This window comes from Urocitellus parryii, chromosome 8, assembly GCF_045843805.1.
Source record: "Urocitellus parryii isolate mUroPar1 chromosome 8, mUroPar1.hap1, whole genome shotgun sequence".
NCBI lineage: Eukaryota > Metazoa > Chordata > Mammalia > Rodentia > Sciuridae > Urocitellus > Urocitellus parryii.
In genome coordinates this window covers 11981142-12001840 of record NC_135538.1, presented here as the reverse complement: position 1 = coordinate 12001840, position 20699 = coordinate 11981142, and the positions used below count along the sequence as shown (strand labels likewise).

At 31.9% G+C, this 20699-nt stretch overlaps 1 protein-coding gene across 8 annotated transcripts in view; it reads left to right on the top strand.

Moving 5' to 3' along the window:
• The window catches only part of Scaf8 (SR-related CTD associated factor 8), a 189074-nt gene that overhangs the window by 40849 nt on the left and 127526 nt on the right, over positions 1-20699 (top strand). For 7 of the 8 annotated variants that reach the window (XR_003301280.2, XM_026393816.2, XM_026393818.2 and 4 more), the window contains 7 exons: positions 3940-4093; positions 5509-5639; positions 10282-10458; positions 11457-11536; positions 13211-13328; positions 19114-19245; positions 19466-19578. Coding sequence is in view for 7 of the 8 variants with exons in the window: in XM_026393816.2 (XP_026249601.1) it covers positions 3940-4093; positions 5509-5639; positions 10282-10458; positions 11457-11536; positions 13211-13328; positions 19114-19245; positions 19466-19578 (905 nt within the window). In the remaining variant the exon portion in view is untranslated. The remainder of the gene's footprint in view (positions 1-3939; positions 4094-5508; positions 5640-10281; positions 10459-11456; positions 11537-13210; positions 13329-19113; positions 19246-19465; positions 19579-20699) is intronic. The other variant, XM_026393819.2, reaches the window with a different exon arrangement.

Genomic DNA, 20699 nt, shown 5'->3' with positions numbered 1-20699 from the left:
AAGCACTTATTCAAATCTAGGACTATTTTAGGATTGTGATATTTGAGTTGATATTTTCCTTTTCATTGTTCATGGAAAATGGTTTTGCCAAGTAATTCATAGAAAGTAATTGTATATCAAAATTGTTTTGTTATGGTACAATTTTATTAAAAGTGTTAGAAACCATTGCTATTAAATCTTTGAAATCTGAATATGTATATATTCTGTAATTAACAAGTAACAAGAGTTTTGGACCCAAAGGCAGAATAAAGAAGAGTTGTTTATTTTTATATTTGCCCTTAAATTTTAGGTTACTCATTTTGATGCTGATTTGGATATTTAGGTGTGGGTTTTGACAAGGTTGAATGCAATGTTGATTAGTTAGCAAAAGGTAAGAATGGGTGAAGACTAATGGAACTCATTTCTAGGTAGTTTTATTTATTTAAAAAGGACATTTATATATAAAATATGACAATATTTCATAGGTTACTTTACACAATAAAATAGGCAGTACAAAATAATAGTGTTGCCATCACAAATACCCAGGTATACTGATGTCAGTCACATGGATTTAACAGTTATGAACAAACTATCATTATAGGTAGTTTTATTTTTAATAGCTAAAATAGAATATTGAGCTGGAAGAAGAAAACCTTGTTATAATGAATAGATAACAGATAAATTTATTATGTTATATTTTTAGTGAACTATTTTTGGATATAACTTCTTGACAGTTAATTTTTTTAATTTTGATACTTCGATACTTAGAAAGGCTGAAAGAATGTTTAAGATTTTAAGTGGCCCATCTTAATTGACTGTTAAAATAGGCACTTTGCAATTTTGAAATTTTATATCAGCATTTTAAAAAGTAACTCAACATCTTGACTTAGAAATTTCATTATTTGGACTTTGATTTCTGTCAGTTACAATGAACAAATCAGTCTTCAATTTGTGTATCTCATAATGTAATATCTCTTATTTTATAAGTGTTTATGGAATAGGGCCTTTTGATTTTGAAAACTCTAGGAAGTAAGATTATATTAATGCTGTAATTTCGATAATAAATGAGGGGCATTATGTGTATGTATGTAGATTTTTAGAATGATAGTTGTTAAGTAGTAGTTATTTTGAATAACATGACGGGTAAATGTCTTAGAAACTGGGTTGATTCTTGTGTAAGGCACAGAACTTTCTAAGTGCCTATCTTTTATAAAGAAGTAGTCGTCAAATCTGAAGTTATTAAACATTTGTTGTGTAATTTTCTTTTTTTTGTGCTGGGGGTTGATCTAGTACCAGCTTTACTGCTGAGCTGCATCCCCAACACCCCACTGCCCCTTTTATATTTTGAGAGAGTCACCTAATTGCTGGGTCTTGCTGTCTTGCCAAGGCTTACCTTGAATTTGTGATCTCCTGCCCTAGCCTCCAGATGGCTAGGATTATAGTCAGGCACTCACTGCGCCCTCCTTGTTGTGTTGTTTTCTTATGTTTCATTTGAAAAATTTGCATATTAATGTGATTTGGACATAATTTAAAAATATATAAACATAATAGTACGAGGAGCTTAAAAATAAACCAGATCTTTATTCTGAAAATTGGTCTGTTACTGTTATAAAACGTATTCATTTAATTAGTGCTATTTTTGAATACATATTAATGGCCTCTTTTTTCCCCCTAATTACGGAGTCCCACAATAATTTGTACCAAATCTACTTGGTTATTGTTTACAATAAACTTTTATGTGTTTAAAAAGTTGTGAATCAAATTGTTCAGTGTCAGTATCAACGAAATGGTGATTAAGTGTATATTCTGTGTGTTTGAAATATTTGTATTTCATTAAGCAAGGTTTTAAGAAAAACAGGCCAGTTGATGTTACTTAAAAAAAAACATTGTAGAATATCTTGAGACATTCTCTTTTTTAATATTTTTTAGTTTTAAGTGGACACAGTATCTTTATTTTATGTGGTACTGAGGATCGAACCCAGTGCCTCAGGGGTGCTAGGCGAACACTCTACCACTGAGCCACAACTCCAGGCTGAGAGACATTCTTCTTAATTGGGCATATTGTTGTGCTTGTGTAAATCTGAAGCTTTCGGGCAAATTATCACATAATCAATGGAGATATATAGAATTTTTTCTGATTACCAAGTTTTCTCTAAATACTATTAATTATGCTTTTAGACTTCAGAATTATCCAAGAAATAGAAGTTGGTGATACCTATCTTTATAGCTTCTGTGTTTATAATACTCAGAATATAACAGGAGATAGGCAACAATACAATTAAACAGAATTTTACAACTGAATGAAATTTCACTTAATCGCTTTTGGAGCAAGATTAGGGTATGCATAATTAAAGTGAAGTGCCATTTTATAGTGTTGCTATAAGAAGAACTGTAAGTAAGTAAGATATAGCTCTCTGCCAAGATGTTCACAATGGGAGTGGTTAAGATTTTCAAGACCTTCAAAATACTGGTCAACCTAAACAGTTTGATACAATTTGAAATTGAGAAAAGAAACCCAAGAATACTTATGGTATACAGTCTCATCTTTATAGATAAGGGAACTGAGGGTTTAACAAATATACTTTTTTAAATTGACACTTTTGGCTTAAGACCAAGGTTAATGAGAAAGGTTATGTAGATAGCATGTATTTCATGAATTTTATAGCAGCTACATGAATGTTATATGATTGAGTGGAGCCTTACCAAAAATATGAAGTACTCATACATAAGGGATCTAGAAAAGGGTGAGATTAAAACAAAAATTTGAGATATCTGTGTATGTATGTATTTGATTGGGTTGAGTTGAGCAATGCTGAGGACCTTTAGGGGGAGTAAGAGTAAATTGGATTCAATACTGCTATTAAAGGGCCTACGAGAAAGAGAAAAAGCAAATTACTCAGATGGTTCAGATATGTAAATCTGCTTGTTAGTAGCAAGCAGGCTTTTTTTTTTTTAATAGAATGGTAAAGACTTTCGATTATGGTAAGTGAAATAAATAAATGTAGAGTATTATTCATTTATAATGGGATTTAACATTCTGTGTGCTACATTAAGTAATGCTGTTATGGGATTGGCATTATGCAACAGGGGGAGAGTAGGGAAGAATAATGAAGGGGGAAGGTGGAGAGTGAAGAGAGGTTATATTTCACATTCTGTTCAGACAGAAGTGTGTATGTCTCTGGTTTAAAGCATCAACAGGGAAGTAGAATTTATGACAAGGTGCTTAGAAATATCTTGTAGAATATCTTGAGACATTCTCTTTTTTTATATTTTTTAGTTTTAAGTGGACACAGTATCTTTATTTTTATGTGGTGCTGAAAGAAAGGATTAATTTGTTAAAAATATGTTTGTTTTTTTTTCTTCTGATGGCAGGATCGAACTCAGGGCTTCATGCATGCTGTGCATGTCTCCATTAGTGAGCTCACATCCCCAGCCCTTGGTTAAATTCTTATATGAAGAAATGCCCTCTCCTATATTTAAATAGTTTTTAAAATGAAAATTTGTAAGAGTCACATTAGTAAAGGACTTTGTCCTGAAGTTACTTATTTGCTCAAAAGATAAACATTTTATGAGACAAAGTTAAAATTAACTTTAAATTTAGTACTGAGATGAATCCTAACTCTGTTTGGAATACTTAATACAGTTCTATAGGCAACCATAGTATTAAATTAAGCTCATTAGAATTTCGTGGGAGATAGAGACTAGTTGTTGTGTCTGCTTTCAGCTAAGTGTAGCTTTCATTTATATCGTATGTCTATTAAAACTAATGTTTTCCCCCTTCAACTGAGATAAGATTAGCAAATGCAAAATGGTAGAAACAAATTTTCAGTGGTAGAAAGTACCCCAGAAGTGTTTTCATCTCTTCTTCCCATCCAGCACCCTAAAAGCCCTTATGAAATGATTATACTAATGTTTTGAAAGCAAAAAATCAAAATGTCTTATTTCTTTTTTTTTCTCTAGAGTAAAATAGTGAGAGTTTTAAACTTATGGCAGAAGAATAATGTATTTAAGAGTGAGATTATTCAACCGCTTTTGGATATGGCAGCAGGGATTCCTCCTCCAGTTGTCACACCTGTTTTGGCCAGTACTACTGCTGCTATGAGCAACACCCCAGGTATATTGCTACAATATAGATTTGATTTCTAAATATTCTCATATTTTCACATGGTTATTCATATGTACAATAACAATTCTACACCATTGGAAAATTGTGATGCTATATTAGATAATTGAAAGAAAATATAATTCAAAGGAAAAATAAAACCATGTATTTGTGTGTGTGTGTGTGTGTGTGTGTGTGTGTGTGTGTTTTAAAGTAGGATTGAACCTAGGAGTGCTCTATCATTGAGCCACATCCCCTATCCCCCTAGCTTTTTTCATTTTTTATTTTGAGACTAGGTCTTGCTAAGTTGCTCAGGGCCTCGCTAAATTGTTGAGGATAGCTTTGAACTTGTGATTTTTCTGCCTCAGCCACTTGAATTACTGGGTTACAGATGTGTACCATTTCGTCCAGTCCTTTTAAGTTGCTGAGGCTGGCCTCAAATTTGTGATCCTCCTGCTTCAGCCTCCTGAGTACCTGGGATTACAGGCGTGTGCCAGCCTTGGTTGTTTCTGTATAATTCTCTCATTCTGAAAGCTTTTTTTTTTTTCTTATCCCAAGAAACATAAATATAATGAACTTTGGAAAATGAGTGTGTCATTTAGGTTTTTCCAGATTATTTGGGTTGTCTGTAACCTCTTAACACTTGATATAAATCAGCTTTATATTTACAGGAAATGAGGTTAACTTAATCTTTACAAAGAACCTTAAATTGTTTGATAATGCCAAGAATGCTTTAATAATAATCTCAAAATCATGTTTTCTTAGGGTATTTAAATGACATTTAAAAATTTTTATCACAATTCCAAGAATTGAATTTGGTAACATTTTCATTCACATTTAGTTTTTGTGCATTTATTGAAAAAAAATAGTTTTGTAAGTTCTGTTTCCATCAAAATTGTATTTTTCTTATTTCTTATGTTGTTGAATGTCTTCTAATGTTTTTATTTATTTATTTATTTATTTATTTTGAAGTAGTTGAACACAATACTTTAATTTAATTTTTTTTTAATGTGGTGCTGAGGATTGAACCCAGGGCTCGCATGTGCTAATAAACACGTGCTAATAAACACGTGCTTTACCATTGAGCCACAACCTCAGCCCCTTCATAATGTTTTTAATGGCTCTTAAGTAAGCTTCGTTAAACTCTTAGCTCAGTTTTTAATGATGCTACATACACTTTATTAAAGTACTATCTTAGTTCACTGAGGAGAAGTATGAACAATCCCTTTGGTTGTTTTTTTTTTTTTTTTAAACCTAATTACATGAAGGATTTTAAAATGGTTTTTCTAAATGCTGACAATAAAATAAAAATATTGATATACATTTGTCTATGTTTTATAAAAGTAATAGAACAAATTCCTCAACTTTTTCAAGTTGTATTTATTTACTTCTGTATTTGGTGGGCTGTGTGATGTCTTTTTAAAAAGGAACACCTGTGACACCTGTTACTCCAGCTAATGTGGTCCAAGGCCTTCCTGATCCATGGGTATCTCAGATAACAAATACAGATACACTTGCGGCGGTTGCTCAGATCTTACAAAGTCCTCAAGGCCAACAGGTGAGCAGGTTTTTTCTTATGTTGAGAACGATGTATAATTCATTATTTTCCTAATGTACTGTTATATAATATACCACCTAGAGATAAGTATTTTTTTTAGTTTTCTGAAAATAGAATCACTATATAAGTTACTCTGTATATAGCTTCCACTTTTCATTTAGGAATTCATCACAGTTACTCTCATGTCATTAAAAATTTTTATGCCAGGAATGGTGAAACATGCCTTTAATTTCAGTGACCTGGGAGGCCGAGGCAGGAGGGATTGCACGTTTGAGGCCAGGCTTGTCAACTTATTGAGACTCTGTCTCAAATTAAAAAGATAAAAAGGTCTGGGGATGTAACTTAGCGGTAAAGCAACCTTGAGTTCAATACCCAGTACCCCACTCTAAATAAATAAATATTTTATTAAAAAATTGTTTGGCAGAATCCTAATTTTTAGCATTAGTTTATGCCAAACATTATTAGGTGCTATTGCAACCCCAGTCACAAAATGGATGGGGTGCTCTTTTATCTTAGGGATAGGTGTCTTAGGGGAGACAGACAATAAAAAAAATGACAAAATTACTTTAGGTAGTCATAATTGTCTTAGAAAAGGTTAAGTGGATATAGTTACCAAGTTGGGCTAGGGGTGAAAACTAGAGAAAGGATGCCCCAGAAGATGCGCTTTGAGGAACTGGTATTTGAATTGAGACTTTTGAGAATAGTCCTAGCAGGATGGGATGACAGGAAGCAGAGAGAATTGCATGTGTCAACATCTTGAAGATGGGAAATAGTGTGTGGTATTGTAGGAATAGAAAGCAGATTGCTGTGGCTCTACTGTTAGGAGCAGAGGAGAATCATGCTATGTTTATCCATTGATTTGAGGTGTGTGTGTGTGGGAGAGATATCTTTACAATATTTAGTTATTTATACTTTATTGTTTATATCTTAGGTTTTGTAACTTATTAAATGTAGTTTCTTCATAGTTTGTAGGTTTCTGTAAATATATTTGAGTAGATTGGATTTTTGTTTCCAGTGTCAGTCTAATTTCTATTTTCAATTTATTTCATTTTCCAGTTAAATCATATTATTTGCAACTAATGGTAATTCTGTATCTTTGCTTTAAGTTCCTATGTCCTATATATTTTTCTTACTGCACTATCTAGATGCAGTGATAGCACTTACAGTGTTTGAGTTTTTGGGCTTTGCGGTAGGGTATTCAAGATAAACAAGACATATTCTTTGGCCTCTTGAAGCCTAAAGTCTAATAGATAATTGGAATACATGAATATAATTAAAATGAAAAATGAATAACAATCCTGAGAAAAATTAAAAAACTTTGGAAATTCAAAATTAGGGATAATGCCTTGGCTTAAATAATTGTTTCAGGGAAAGTTCTTTTGTACAAATGACAGTTTGTTTTTAAAGTATAGGTAAGAAAGGGATACCGAGGTTGAGTTATGTAAACAGAGAGACTCCTGAGTAAAAGGTGGATTCTCAGTCTTTCAAACAAAACCTTCTCCACCTGCATATTTCTCATATTAGTTGGAGATAAGTATCCTTCCAGTTTCTTCCTTTATTTTTTGCATTGAGAGATCAATTCAGAAATGCTTCTTTTTCTTGAGCTCAAAAACATGGAGCCCATCAGATTCAAAGTGACTTATCCTTGATTCATTTCTTTAATTCATCATATCTGATGTCTTAAGTCTTATATAACTGGAGATATAATTCAGTGTTAGAGAGCTTGCCTAGCATGTGTGAGACCCTAGAAAGAAAGAAATCGTCTACTTATATTCTGAATCCATTGACTCTCACTACCTCATTACTAGTCTTGAGCTACATTATTATCTGTTTTGTTGCAGCTGCCTCTTATGGGGCTTTCACCCTAGCTCTACTACAGTAGCTCCCTGTTTGACTCAGTAAAAGCTTTAACAGTCACTTCACTAACCTTTTTATGTTCTCAACTTGATTTCTTGTTTCCTTCTATTTTCATCACCAGTCCATCATTTTCTCTAAATTAGAGATAAGTGTTTTGTTTATATTGACCCCTCCTTAGTGTTATTTGTTTCTTTCATTACTTCTTTTTCCCTCTGATTTGTTCCACCCTAGCCACACCTGCCTTTCTGCCATTGCTTACCTATACTACTTATAATCCTGCCTCAAGATATTTGTACTTGGTGATTCCTATACTGAAAACTGTCTTTCCTCGTATATTCATATGGTTTCATTCTCCCGCAAGTTGTTTAAATGTCATCCTAATAAGACCTTCAGTGACTGGTGTTTAATATTATAAACTGGACTTTTCATCTTTTTTACTTTGGCTCTCACCTTTATTTCCTTCCTTAGCATTTACTACCTTATATGACATTATATAATTCATTTATTTTTTGGATGATGATGTTACTTCATCTCTTCCTGCTGTACTATGTATGTTGTACTAGGCCTAGGATTTTTGTCTGTTGTTTTTTTTCCACTATGTCTAGATGATAGTAGGTATTCAGTATATTTTTGTGGAATTAATGACAGAGGTATAACAGAGTTGGTTTTGAAAACCATAGAAAGCAAATTGAGAAATGACAATTCATTTACTGAGCAATGGGGAATGGATAAATCTGTATACTGAAGCCAAATGATCTGATTAGTATCTTAAATAAGATGGAGAGAAGTCTAGAGATAGGGAATATCTTCCTTTTAGTAGTAGTGATATTGAAAGACAGGTAATGACAATGGGGAAAATATTAAGATTCTGAATTCTCTGAAAAGATAAGCTCAAAAATGTGAGGCCTGTCCAGTCTTTTTAAAAGTATAAAAATCAACTCAATGAGTAGTCTTAGACTGGATACAGTTTCTGCATTTTTTAAATTGTAGACAGACACAGTACCTTTTTAAATGTGGTCTGGAGGGATTGAACCCAGTGCCTCACATGTACTAGGCAACTGCTCCACCACTGATCTACAACCCCAGCCCAGTTTGTGCATATTGTAAAAAAAATATTTTTTATTGGTGCATTATAATTATACATAATGGTGGGATTCATTATTACATATTGATACATGCACACGAGAGTTTCTACATTTTTGAAACATTTGGGAAACTGATTATGGACCAGTATTAGCTGAAATGATAAAATTATTTTGTGGTAATCCCTTTACAATAGTTTATATAAAGCATATTCTCATTTTAAAAGATGCTACTAAGTAAATATTTTTTATATAAATTTTCCAGAAGTATAGAGTTATTTTTATTGCTTTCCAAAGAAAATAGTACAAGGAGGGTTAATTACACACAGATAATGAAGATATTGACACAACATGATGGCAGTAGAGGAAAAAAATGCTGAGGTAATTTTGAATTTGGGTGACTGAAAGAATAACAGTGTGGCTGGGAAAAATGGCGATGTCAAAAGGAATAGTTAAAATGTATAAAGGATAAATATGGTATTTTTTTGTTTCCCTTTCTATTCTCGTTGTCCTTTTCCTTACTTTCTTCACCACAGTAATGTGGAGAATTTATATCTTATATGTATTTATTGGTCTTAGTCATTCTGGAGCTTCTGGGGTGCAGTTAGTTAACTCTCATGTAGTTTTGCATTTTCTTTTTTATCCCAATAGTAGTTTTGAAGAAGATGCTTGGTGGTTAAATGGTTCTAGTTTGTACCCTAATGTTGCTATTTTAGAATAGACATGAATGGTTTTATTTACTGTCATCTTGCATGTTATTTGTACTTTCTCATACTAAAAGTTGAACTTAAGGGAATACAGATGTCTTGACAATCAGTTTGCTGTTCTCTTTTTCAAATATAAATTGATAATTTTCATATATACTTCAGGTTTAGGGCTTTTTCAAAATGATTTTCATTTTTAATTGACACATAGTAATTTTGCATACTTACAAGTTATATATGTGTATATATGTATGTATATAATGTGTAATGATCAGTTCAGGGTAATTGGCATATCCATTACCTCAGTCCTTTTTTAAATTTCTTTTTGTTGGGAATGTTAAAAATCTCTAATGGCTATTTAAAATAATTAATAGTTAATCATAGTTCTACCATGTGGTAGAAGTTACTCCTCCTCTCCAACTGCACCAATGTGCCTATTACAGATTTAGAACTCAATTATGTATTATTTCTGTGATGAATGTAGGGATTTCTTATTTATGGATCTTACAAGTTTTTTAGCAAAGGTGAGTAAATAGTAGGAAGTGGGTTTCTTTTTACTGTACTTGACACTCTTCATTGTTAATAACTTGTTTTTTAGTCTCAAAGTTGGCTGTAAGAATAAATTTCTTAATTACTCTCCTTTCAGGATATGTTCTTAGATGATATGTCTGAATGATAACAAAAGCTCTGCTGTTGTCAGTGCTTATCCCTTCTTGGAGTTAATTGAAGAAGGGGTGAGAAGCATAGTGAAAAGTATTATTTATCTTGTCAGGAGTCCCTTTTCTGGTTGTTGTGGTATAAGTGCTTTATTTTATTTAAAGTTTCCTGACTTCCTAGAAGACAGACTTACTAAGGACTGTGTTGTATATGCATACTAGGAAAGACTTTTTTGATTGCCTAAGATTGTAGAATGATTAAATTTATTAACTAAAAGTTTTACATGGGCACTCTTATGAGTAAATTCCAACAACTGTTTTATAATAATTATTTTTCCTCTAGCTTCAACAGTTAATACAGACCTTACAGATACAGCAGCAGAAACCGCAGCCTTCCATCCTCCAGGCCCTGGATGCTGGTCTTGTGGTTCAATTGCAGGCTCTCACAGCACAGCTTACAGCTGCAGCTGCAGCAGCCAACACGCTCACTCCCTTGGATCAGGGAGTCCCTTTCAACAAGGTAGTCATTAAAATATTGGATGCATTCAATAGGCAGTGTTAAATTGTGTGAAGTGTCATGTGGATTCTATAAATTGTGTTTTATCATATTCTGTCGATATACACTGTACTGTAGAAAATATATTAAATTTAAAAAAGATTTAGACTTTAAAAATTCCTCTTCAGATGTTTAAAATACTTTTTTTAAACTGAAGCTAAATGGTCAGTGTATTTTCCATTGAGGCAGCAGCTTCCAAGTCTTACTTAATCTGAATAGCTTGCCCACATAAAAAGCCTTTAAGTTGAATATTCAGAAGGTGACAGAACATATGAAGATGAGGATCTTCATGTTCTATCAAGGGATAGATGCATTGTTTATGCTTCTAGATGTTACCAAGCTGTATTGACATGGCAGACCACTTCATTATTTTCATCCTTAGTCTTATGTAAGATTAGTGTCAGTGATTATATTGTCTATTTTATAATTTGTTTTGTTATTTAAGACGATACAGTAGATCTCCCTAGTCCTTTGGAATATATTCCAGGACCTCTGCTGGGTACCTAAAACTGTGGATAGTACCAAATTGTACACACACACACTCGCACACACGCACGCACACACATGCACGGGACATTCTTCCTGTATGTGCATACTTGCAATGAAATTTAATTTATAAATTAGGCATAGTAATTAACGTCTGCTTAATTAACATTAATAACATTTTATACATTAGGCACATCATTAACATAATGAAAATTATATGACTATGGTCTCATGAACAAACCAAGACAATAGGCTGCTGTTGACTGGATAACTGAAACTGCAGAAATCAAAACTGGATAAAGAGGACTACTTACTATGTATGTCATGGTGCTCTCACTCTAGAAAGAGTATAGTATACAATGATATAAAACATATTAAATGAAGAGATAAACTAATGGGATATAAGTAACATTTAAATATTTATGTAAAACACTTTAATTTGTCTCTTTTTCCCTGTCATGTTCCCCTCCCACCAGAAGTTGATGGATAGGTTTGATTTTGGGGACGATTCTGAGCATAGTGAAGAGCCCAAAAAGGAAATTCCAACACCTCAACTGTAAGAATTATATTTTTCTTTTTCTGTGACTTTTGTAAATATTGGGTAGGATGTTACCATCTACTAAGTATACTTTGACTCAATTAGGATTGTTATGTCAGGCTATTAAATTCTTACATACAGAAAGGTGGCAGAATTGCTGTTTTGTTGTCTCCCTGGATTATTTGTACTCTTTTTCAAGTTTTGCAAATAGTTGTACTATGTCAAAATTTTTTTAATAGGAAAAATGATAAATAAGAGTAAAGCTATGGGCTGGGGTTGTGGATCAGTGGTAGAGTGCTTGCCTAGCATGTGTGAGGCACTGGGTTCAATCCTCAGCACCACATAAAAATAAATAAAGATAAATAAAAGAGTAAAGCTAATTGTGATGTTTTTACATCTATTTGTTTAATTTAACTTAAATTTAAGAATATTTTCAATACAAGGACAGACACTTTCTTCTAGTGCCAGATCTGCTTCTAGGAAGTGCATCAGACTAATCAGAAATAAGAATTGATGTTATGGGTCGTTGAGAAAATTATTAAAAGTTTTGATTATAAATTATAAAAATTGAAAGAACATTTGAAATTATGTAAATTGCTTGATGTGATGGCACATGCCTATAATCCTAGCTGCTTAGGAGGCTTAGGCAGGAGAAGTTAAAGTTTAAGTCCATCCTGGGCAACTTAGGAAACTCTGCCTCAAAATAAAAACTAAAAAGAGCTAAGGATGTAGCTTAGTGGTAGAGCACCCTTGGTTTCAATCCCCATCATGTAAATCAGTGTCCTAAGAAAAATATAAGAATATCCTTAACAGTCCTGATAGTTTAAATATCCAGTGTTAATGCCTTTCAGAAATGAGAATTTAATTAAATTAACATTTAATTTAACATGTTATTACATGTTCTTTTCTTGAACTAAATTCCGTTTATTTTCCACACTGATTCAGGATTTGCTTTTTAAAGCGTGGAGACGAATTTGCTCCATTATATTTTGAGATTTAGTCTTTCAGTATTTGAAGGTAGCTGTTGTTCTTCTTGTTAGGTTTATTTGCTCCAGATGAAGGTGTCCCACCCCTCAACCCCCACAATGGTTTCAAAAGTTCTCAAAATCCTGCTAGCCCTTGGGGGCAATTTTTAGTTCATTTCTTACCTTATGGAACCCAGAATTCCAGGTTCTTCCAGTGTGCATTTCCCAGAGCATAGTTGAAATTGTTTTCTCTTGTCTAAATACCATTTGTGTCAACATACCTAATAAATAACAGGTATGCTTTCTAAGTATATAAATTTTTTATGGTCAATTATAATTCTAAGTTTTACACATACTGATTGATGTAGCATATTCCACACTATCTCATAGTTAGAGAAGGAGTTGAAATGACATTATTTAAATACTTTAAATTGTTTATAAAAGTGTTTTATTGAGATTTATTTTAAAATCACTAATGTGTATGTATTTAATAGCCTGAAATCTTCAACCGAGCATCTCTGACATGTTACAGACCCATTAAAATACTATTGAATTTATTTATCTTCATATTAATATTCTGAGGTATTCTCTTTTTTGTGTTGATATTTTAGAAGCAAACATTATAATAGAATATGATTTCTTGAGATAGCTTTTTTTCCTTTGAAAAAATAGTAATTATCATATTATCTTTAGTGGATTTTAAAATATATTTCTACTTTCCTTTTAGTTCTCATGTTTCAGAATCTGTGAACAATTCCATTTTTCATCAGATAGCAGAACAACTACAACAACAGAACCTTGAACATCTCAGACAGCAGCTCCTGGAACAGCAACAGCCTCAAAAGGTTCATAACCCCATCTTGTGGTCTTAGGAGTTATTGCTGTTCGTATTATTTATAGGATGATTGGTTTTTGTTTGATTTGGGTATTAATAGAGTGTTTTCTCATCTCTTATTTTTACCACTTTATTTCCTTTCATAGATATGGTAATTTTTCTTTGAATGTTTATCACTAGGAAGATCAGTGTTTTCAAGACATGGTTTTTTTTTTTTTTTTTTCCTGTAATCAGAATGTATTCTGGCAACTTAATGAATCTATATTGTAGAAATTAATACCAGTGTACCACTGGATAGAAGGAAGAGGTGGAGTTTCAGAATTGCCACTTAAAACTTGATGTAAATTCTATTCCGTTTAACAAGTCAATGATGATTGTGTTACCGGTGATGATAATGACGACAAAATGGATTGCCTTTTTTAATCCTAAAATTTTTATTGCTGTTACCCTGTTTTAGGAGCATTATCAGCAATGTAATAGGAAAAATATAGGCATAATTACATTTAATCCTCATTAGGTAGACACTGTGACTTTTATTTTACTGCAGAAGAAGTTGAAGTTTGGTGAAATTAAATATCTAATGCAAAAGTACAAAGCCAATATTATATATGTAGATCAGTCTTAAGACACAACATTATTTATATATAACTGAGATTTTCAAAATACTTCTAACTACAACCTAACATCCTTTTGAGGTATAAGAATCTTACTAATTTGAGGGACAATAAACCATGAAAAAATATTACACGTTAGAATTGATAAAATATGTCAAGTTGCAGAGCTAAGATTAAACTCATTTACAAAGCACATCTCTGCTATACATGAGAAATATTTATAGGTACCAACTGTTTAGGAGTGTTAGGAAGGTCCCCTGTTTCCCTTATAATAAAAAACTAGGGATTAATGAATTTAGCACAATACTACAAAAATTTTAAAAGTAAGAGCAGTACATTCTTAGTACATTTTTAGGAAAGCCATGTATACAAAGTTGGACAGGAAAATGGTTTTCTGAGTTCTGGCTTCAAGTAACCTCTTCTCTGGTGGAGCACATACATGTGTGTAAGCACATCGCAGAATTCTGTAGTTTTTTTTTTAATAGAGGTTAAAGTAAAGGGTCTTGGCACTATGGAATAGAGAATGGGTACTTTTTATTTTTTTATTTTTTGAGGTTACAAATGCCTTTTGTTTTTAATACGCATTTTTAAGAAGAATTCTATAATGAGTATATACAAGATGTATTCTGAAAATTTAGAATTAGTTCAAATGAAATTATCGGTTGACTTATCCAAAAATACAGAATTGGTTCCATTGTTAAAATGTCTAAATCATATATGTTTCATAGCAAAAGTATGAGGACCTTGGTCACTCCTTCATTCTTTTGGAAGAAAATTTGCAACACTGTCATTGCAATTTTTAAACAAACTTTGCTAAACTAATCCATTCATTCTTTAAAAAAATTTTTTTTGCTCTTTTTAGATATACATGACAGTAGAATGCATTTTGATATATTATACATATATGGAGTATAACTTCCCATTTTTGTTGTTTTGCATGATGTGCAGTTACACTGGTTGTGTATTCAGACAGGAATGGGTATTTTAGGTGGCAGGTATAGCAAACTTTAGACATAGATGGTGCCTGCGCTTGTTCTTTTAATGCAGGTAATAAATATAAAATGGATATTCATGGAACTCATGCATAGAATTATAGAATGAAATTTTACACCTTGTTTTGAGGAACTAATTCTGATAGAAGTGGTCAGAATAAGGGCAGTATATTTAAAGAAAAACATGATGAAACTCAAAAGAAATTGGTTGTCAGTGATGTGATACAAAATCACAGAATTGATGCAGAGGTAGCATGTGGTAGTGACAGAAGAGTTTATCCAGCAGCACGTTTGTTCAGCTGTAAATATGACACTTTTTGAATTGCCTTTGTTTCATTTCAGAAGGTTTAGCAGAAGCAGTAAAGTCAAGGGTAATACTTTAGAAATAAACTAAAGTGAAAATAAACTAAAAATTTGAAAGAGAGCCAGTCTGCCTAAGAATCTCACCTACCAATAAAAGAATTCTAGACTTAGTTACTAATTCTGTATATTAATTCCAGAGTTTCAGCACTTAAACACCTTCCTTTGGATAGAATGGAAGTTCTTAAAAGCTTCATTGTTTGAAATGAATCCAATGAAGAAAAGGGGAGATGAAGAAGAAAAAAAAAAACTTTTCTCATGGACAGTGATTGTGAAACTGACAGGTTTAGAGTAGGAAAGCAAGTTAACTGCATATCAGTTCAATTTAATAGGTTGTGATTGCATCTACCGAATTTTTTTTCCTTAGTTAAGTACTTAATTTGAAGTAAGATAAGCAAAAAAAGGTAAGCATTTTCATTTACCAGTAAGCTCAACATGACTGTGTAAGTTATCATAGGGTCTTAGTTAAAGGTGTAATAGGATTGATAGTGCTGTCCTGCTCATTGCAGTTCTTAATCACATCTGTGGTGTATGTTGATTGTTATTTTCCATTAAAGTTAAAATTTTTTTCAAAATTGAAAAATTGGACACTTTTATGGAGAAAAATGGTGAGAATTGTGAAGGGATTAGGAATTATGTCAGAAGAGGAGTAATTTATGTTAAATAAGTTAGTTTATGATTTTTCTAATTGTTTATTAGGATAGTTAAAAGGTCACAAGAGCTATATAACTCAAAATGAAATCCAATGGGAATATTTTCAAAGAAGTTAATAATAAGATTAAGGAAGTTAATAATAAGATTAATGATTAATAATAAGTTAATTAATAATAATCAATAATAAGTTAATAAGATTGAGGAAGGGGCTGGGGTTTGTAGCTCAATGGTAGAGTGTATGCCTAGCATGTGTGAGGCCTGGCACCACATAAAAAAAAACAAAGGTATTGTGTCCGTCTACAACTAAAATAAATAAATAAATACATACATAAAAAAAAAAAAAGATTAAGGAAGACGTAGCCTACTGATGAAGCACTCTTATTAAGATATCAGAAATATGTAACTTTTTTTCAGAAAAATTTTTATATAGTACAATAGAAAGAGTAGAATTGAAAACGATGAAATGTTATGAGTAATGTAAAGAAGCACTCATTAAGATATCAGAAATATGTAACTTTTTTTCAGAAAAATTTTTTTATAGTACAATAGAAAGAGTAGAATTGAAAACGATGAAATGTTATGAGTAAAGAGTCCTGAGTTGTTATATATGAGTTGCTGTCTAAAATCTCAGATGAATTTCATTTTCAAATACTGAAATTATAGTGTTATTTGATTCATAAATCCAGGTCGATGCTAAGGTATAGCATATGTGTATTTCAGTAAAGTCTTTGAGTCTTTATTAACACTTCTACATTAAAAAAAAAAAGAGAGAGAAAGAGAAAAGAATTTTATAACTGATTAAAATGTGACATTACAGTGTTAGGGCCAACCTTGAAAGAAGTGTCTGCTAGCTGCTGTTAACCTTATTCTCCCCACCCCAGTATTTTCATTGCTGTTTTGTATGAAGATATTCAGAAGAAAGTAGACATGTATAAATAGGATGTAAACCAGAAAAGTCATTTGCCACTTTGGGCCAGTGAAGGTCTCTATTTCTTATCTTTTTAAGTCATGTTATAAATAATTATGGAAGTGAGACTACAGAGAGAAGGGGAGCTGTAGTAGGAATTTTAATATAATTTCAATGTTGCAAAGCTTTTTTTGGTGTCAAATTCAAATATTTTATATCCTTTAAAATGAAACATTGCAGGATCTTGTTGGAAAACACTGCAAGATAAAAATATTTTCTGTTGAAATGGCTGAGAATTTTTTCTTTTTTTCATATTTCCCTTTTGCCCTTAGAGAGATTTTTCTTGTACCAGTTCTTGGTGATATGGTCAATGGAAAATTCACAACCTGCTGCTTATTATGTTTTTCTGTTAAATTTCACCCTCAGTTTTGGAATATTGTTTGCATTCATATTTGTCTAATGAATGTGAAATATATTTCCCTGTTTTGTGTCCTTTGCTATTAAGGGCCAAAATTTATAAATTAAATTTTCAACTGTACAGGGAAAGATAAAAGTAGACTATAGAGATGGTGTCTAATCCTTTTCTTGAAGTATAGCACAGTATTTTTGTTCATGTATTAAAACTGAATAATGATATTTATTTCACTATTAAATCACCCCTTTCAACAACTCTGTTGGTTTTATTTTATTTTTTGACATAATTGGGAATAACTGATGAATAATCTTTTGTAATAATGAAATAATTCTTGGGAATAATAAAATAGCAAATGTTTAAAAATAAAGGAAAATAAGACCTCTAAAAACCCGTGACATATCTTATGTTTATTTATTTAATAAACATAATTGCAAAATAACATAATAAATTTTCTTTTTTTTTCTTTGTAAGTTCTTTAAAAAAGGAAAAAGTTTAAGAATAGCAATCTTTTCAAATAGGTAAAACTGCTGAAAAAAGAAACTCAAAAACTAAAATTGGTTGCAGTGGATCTTGATATTACACCAAGGGTTAACCTGTTAAATAAATAATTAAGGGTGAACTACAAATGGGATCAGATAGATGTAGAGCTTAAGATGAGTGCTGAAGTAAAAAATAACATGACAGTGGACGAGTATTGAATTACGACTAAATGTGAAAGGATGAAGTTGGAAAACATCTGCTGTGTTACTAACAAATTCTGCTGTTATTGTACCATTTTAAAGGCTTAAGCCAGGGGTATGCTTAAAACACATCTGGAAGATAACACTTGCTAACTTGCTAACTTTATATATCATGATATATATATATATATCTAGCTTTATTTCTTAACCTTGAAAATGTTGCCTGTTCTGTCATAAATTAAGGGACTTGAAACTGTTCTTTAATTTTTGTTTTTACTCCTTTTGCTCTTTTCTTTCAGTTTGATTGTTCGTACTTATAAGAATAATATTTTAAAAATGCCCTTGAAAATAAATTCCTATTCTAATTGGTTTGGTGCGATTCACACTTAAGTCCTGATCTTGCTTTGAAATTTTTTTAAGGACACATAAAATAATCAGTTTTAGTATATACTTAACGATATTGTTAAAGAAGAATGCTGACTACGGCCAAAATAGCGACTATGTGCTATTGTGTTCTTTATTCCCATAGAGGAAAAACATGAAAGAAAAATAGATTTTGTATTATTGCCAGGATAAGTTCTCTTTCATTAAAAAGACATTTTGAGGTTGAAATAAATAATTCTCAAGAGTTCTCTTAGTTTAGAAAAAACATATGTACAAAGGTGATTTAAATTCAGTGCACCCTAAGGCCTAGGAAACTACTTTTTGAGGATCATTTTGACATTTATTCTACTTTGAATGTGTTTGGAATTTTTTTTTTTTTTTTAAAAGAACCTCAGGAAATTATTGTAACGTGATGCAACTCAAACAAAATTAAATGATATATCTAATCTGTTTCTTGCCTTTTAATAGTGAGAATTGCAACCACCTAGTGATTATAGGAGAAGAACTTCTGAACTTCTGCTTTAATAGCCATTTGGACATTACCAAAATAACTAAAAATTAAAGAACATTTTACTCAAATATCTGAAGTACCCTCTCTAATATTCCCTGATTTCAAGTAAATTTGTATTTATGTACAAGTGCAATTTTAGATTGATAACTTTAAAAATTATTTAACATGAAATTTATTTATGTGTTGGACTACTTTTAAACATTTTATTGTGATATCTGCTGTGTACAAATTTGCATTTGTAATTAAATTATCTCCCAACATTTGTGTGCTCTCAACAGGCAACTCCTCAAGATAGTCAAGAAGGGACATTTGGATCAGAGCATTCAGCGTCACCATCACAAGGGAGTAGTCAGCAACATTTTCTTGAACCTGAAACAAATTTGGATGATTCTATAGATATACAGCAACAGGTAAAAATAAATGCTTTATCTAGTCGTAGTTTATAAACTTATTTAAAGAAAACAAAATGTTGTATAGTGGTAAGGTCCTCATGTGGTTTTCTGAAGCGTCACAGTCCATCTGTTTTGCCTAGTAAGCCGTAATGTCATTATCATGAATATTTTTTAAGGCACAAATGTTATTATGTAACTAAATCTAAGCTGGGATTTTTATTTGTCTTCTTCTTTCTAGGATATGGATATAGATGAAGGACAAGATGGAGTGGAAGAGGAAATCTTTGAACAAGAAGCTAAGAAAGTGGCTGTTCGTTCCAGATCAAGAACTCATTCGAGATCTCGTTCAAGGTCCTATAATTTTATATTATTTAACAGTAACTATGTATGAACTTTTTAAAATGTTGGCTTTTTTTCTTTCCATCAGGATTAAAAGATTTTTTTTGACTAATTTTTGAAATGTTATCATAAAATGTGTTTTTAAAATCAAGAACAGGCTGGGAGTATGTTAGTACACACCTGTAATCCCAGTGACTCAGGAGGCTGAGACAGGAGAATCACAAGTTTAAGTCCACCCTCAGCAACTTAGCGCTGGGCCCTTACCAACTTAGAGAGACCTTATCAAATTAGACAGGACTGAGGGAGGTAGCTCAGTACTAAAATGCCTGTAGGTTCAATCCCCAAGAATCCTCACCCCCTATTTAAAAAAAAAAAAAAAAAAAAAGAAGAAACAACCTTTGTTCCATTTTTATATTGAGAATGTTTGTGCTATTGATTTGAGTGATTTATATAATAATAGCTGTATCATGAGACTGGATTTGGGTTATACTTGATTTGAATTAATAATACTACTAGGAAGGCATCTAGTTTAGGATATTATTGCCTCTCAACAGCCATTAAATCAAGCCATGTTTCTTGCATTTCAGTTTACTTTATGATATTAAAAATGACCAGAAAAATAAAACTTCAAAAATTATTATTATTATTACTTTAAATGTTTGTTTATTTTTTAGTTGTAGTTGCACACAATACCTTTATTTATATGTGGTGCTGAGGATCAAACCCAGGGCCTCCTTGCACAAGCTAGGAGAGCGCTGTACCACTGAGCCACAACTCCAGCCCCCCAAAATTATTTTTTAAAGCCATTATAAGAAATGTTTGTATTTATGGGCTCACTAGGCTTTAACTTTCTCAGGTTTTTTTCTTTTTTTTTTTTTGCAGTACAGGGATTGAACCCAGGGCATTCTACCATTGAGTTACATCCCTAACCCTTTTTATTTTTTTGAGACAGGACCTTCCTGAGTTATGTAGGCTGTCCTTGAACTTTTACTTCTTCTGCATCAGCTTCCCCTGAATCTCTGAAATTACAGGCATGCACCACCAAACCAGTAATTTAACCACTCTTAAACATTTTTTAGACCCTAATTTTTATATGTGAATGTTCTTGAAAATTTGTACAGTAAATTTTAAAA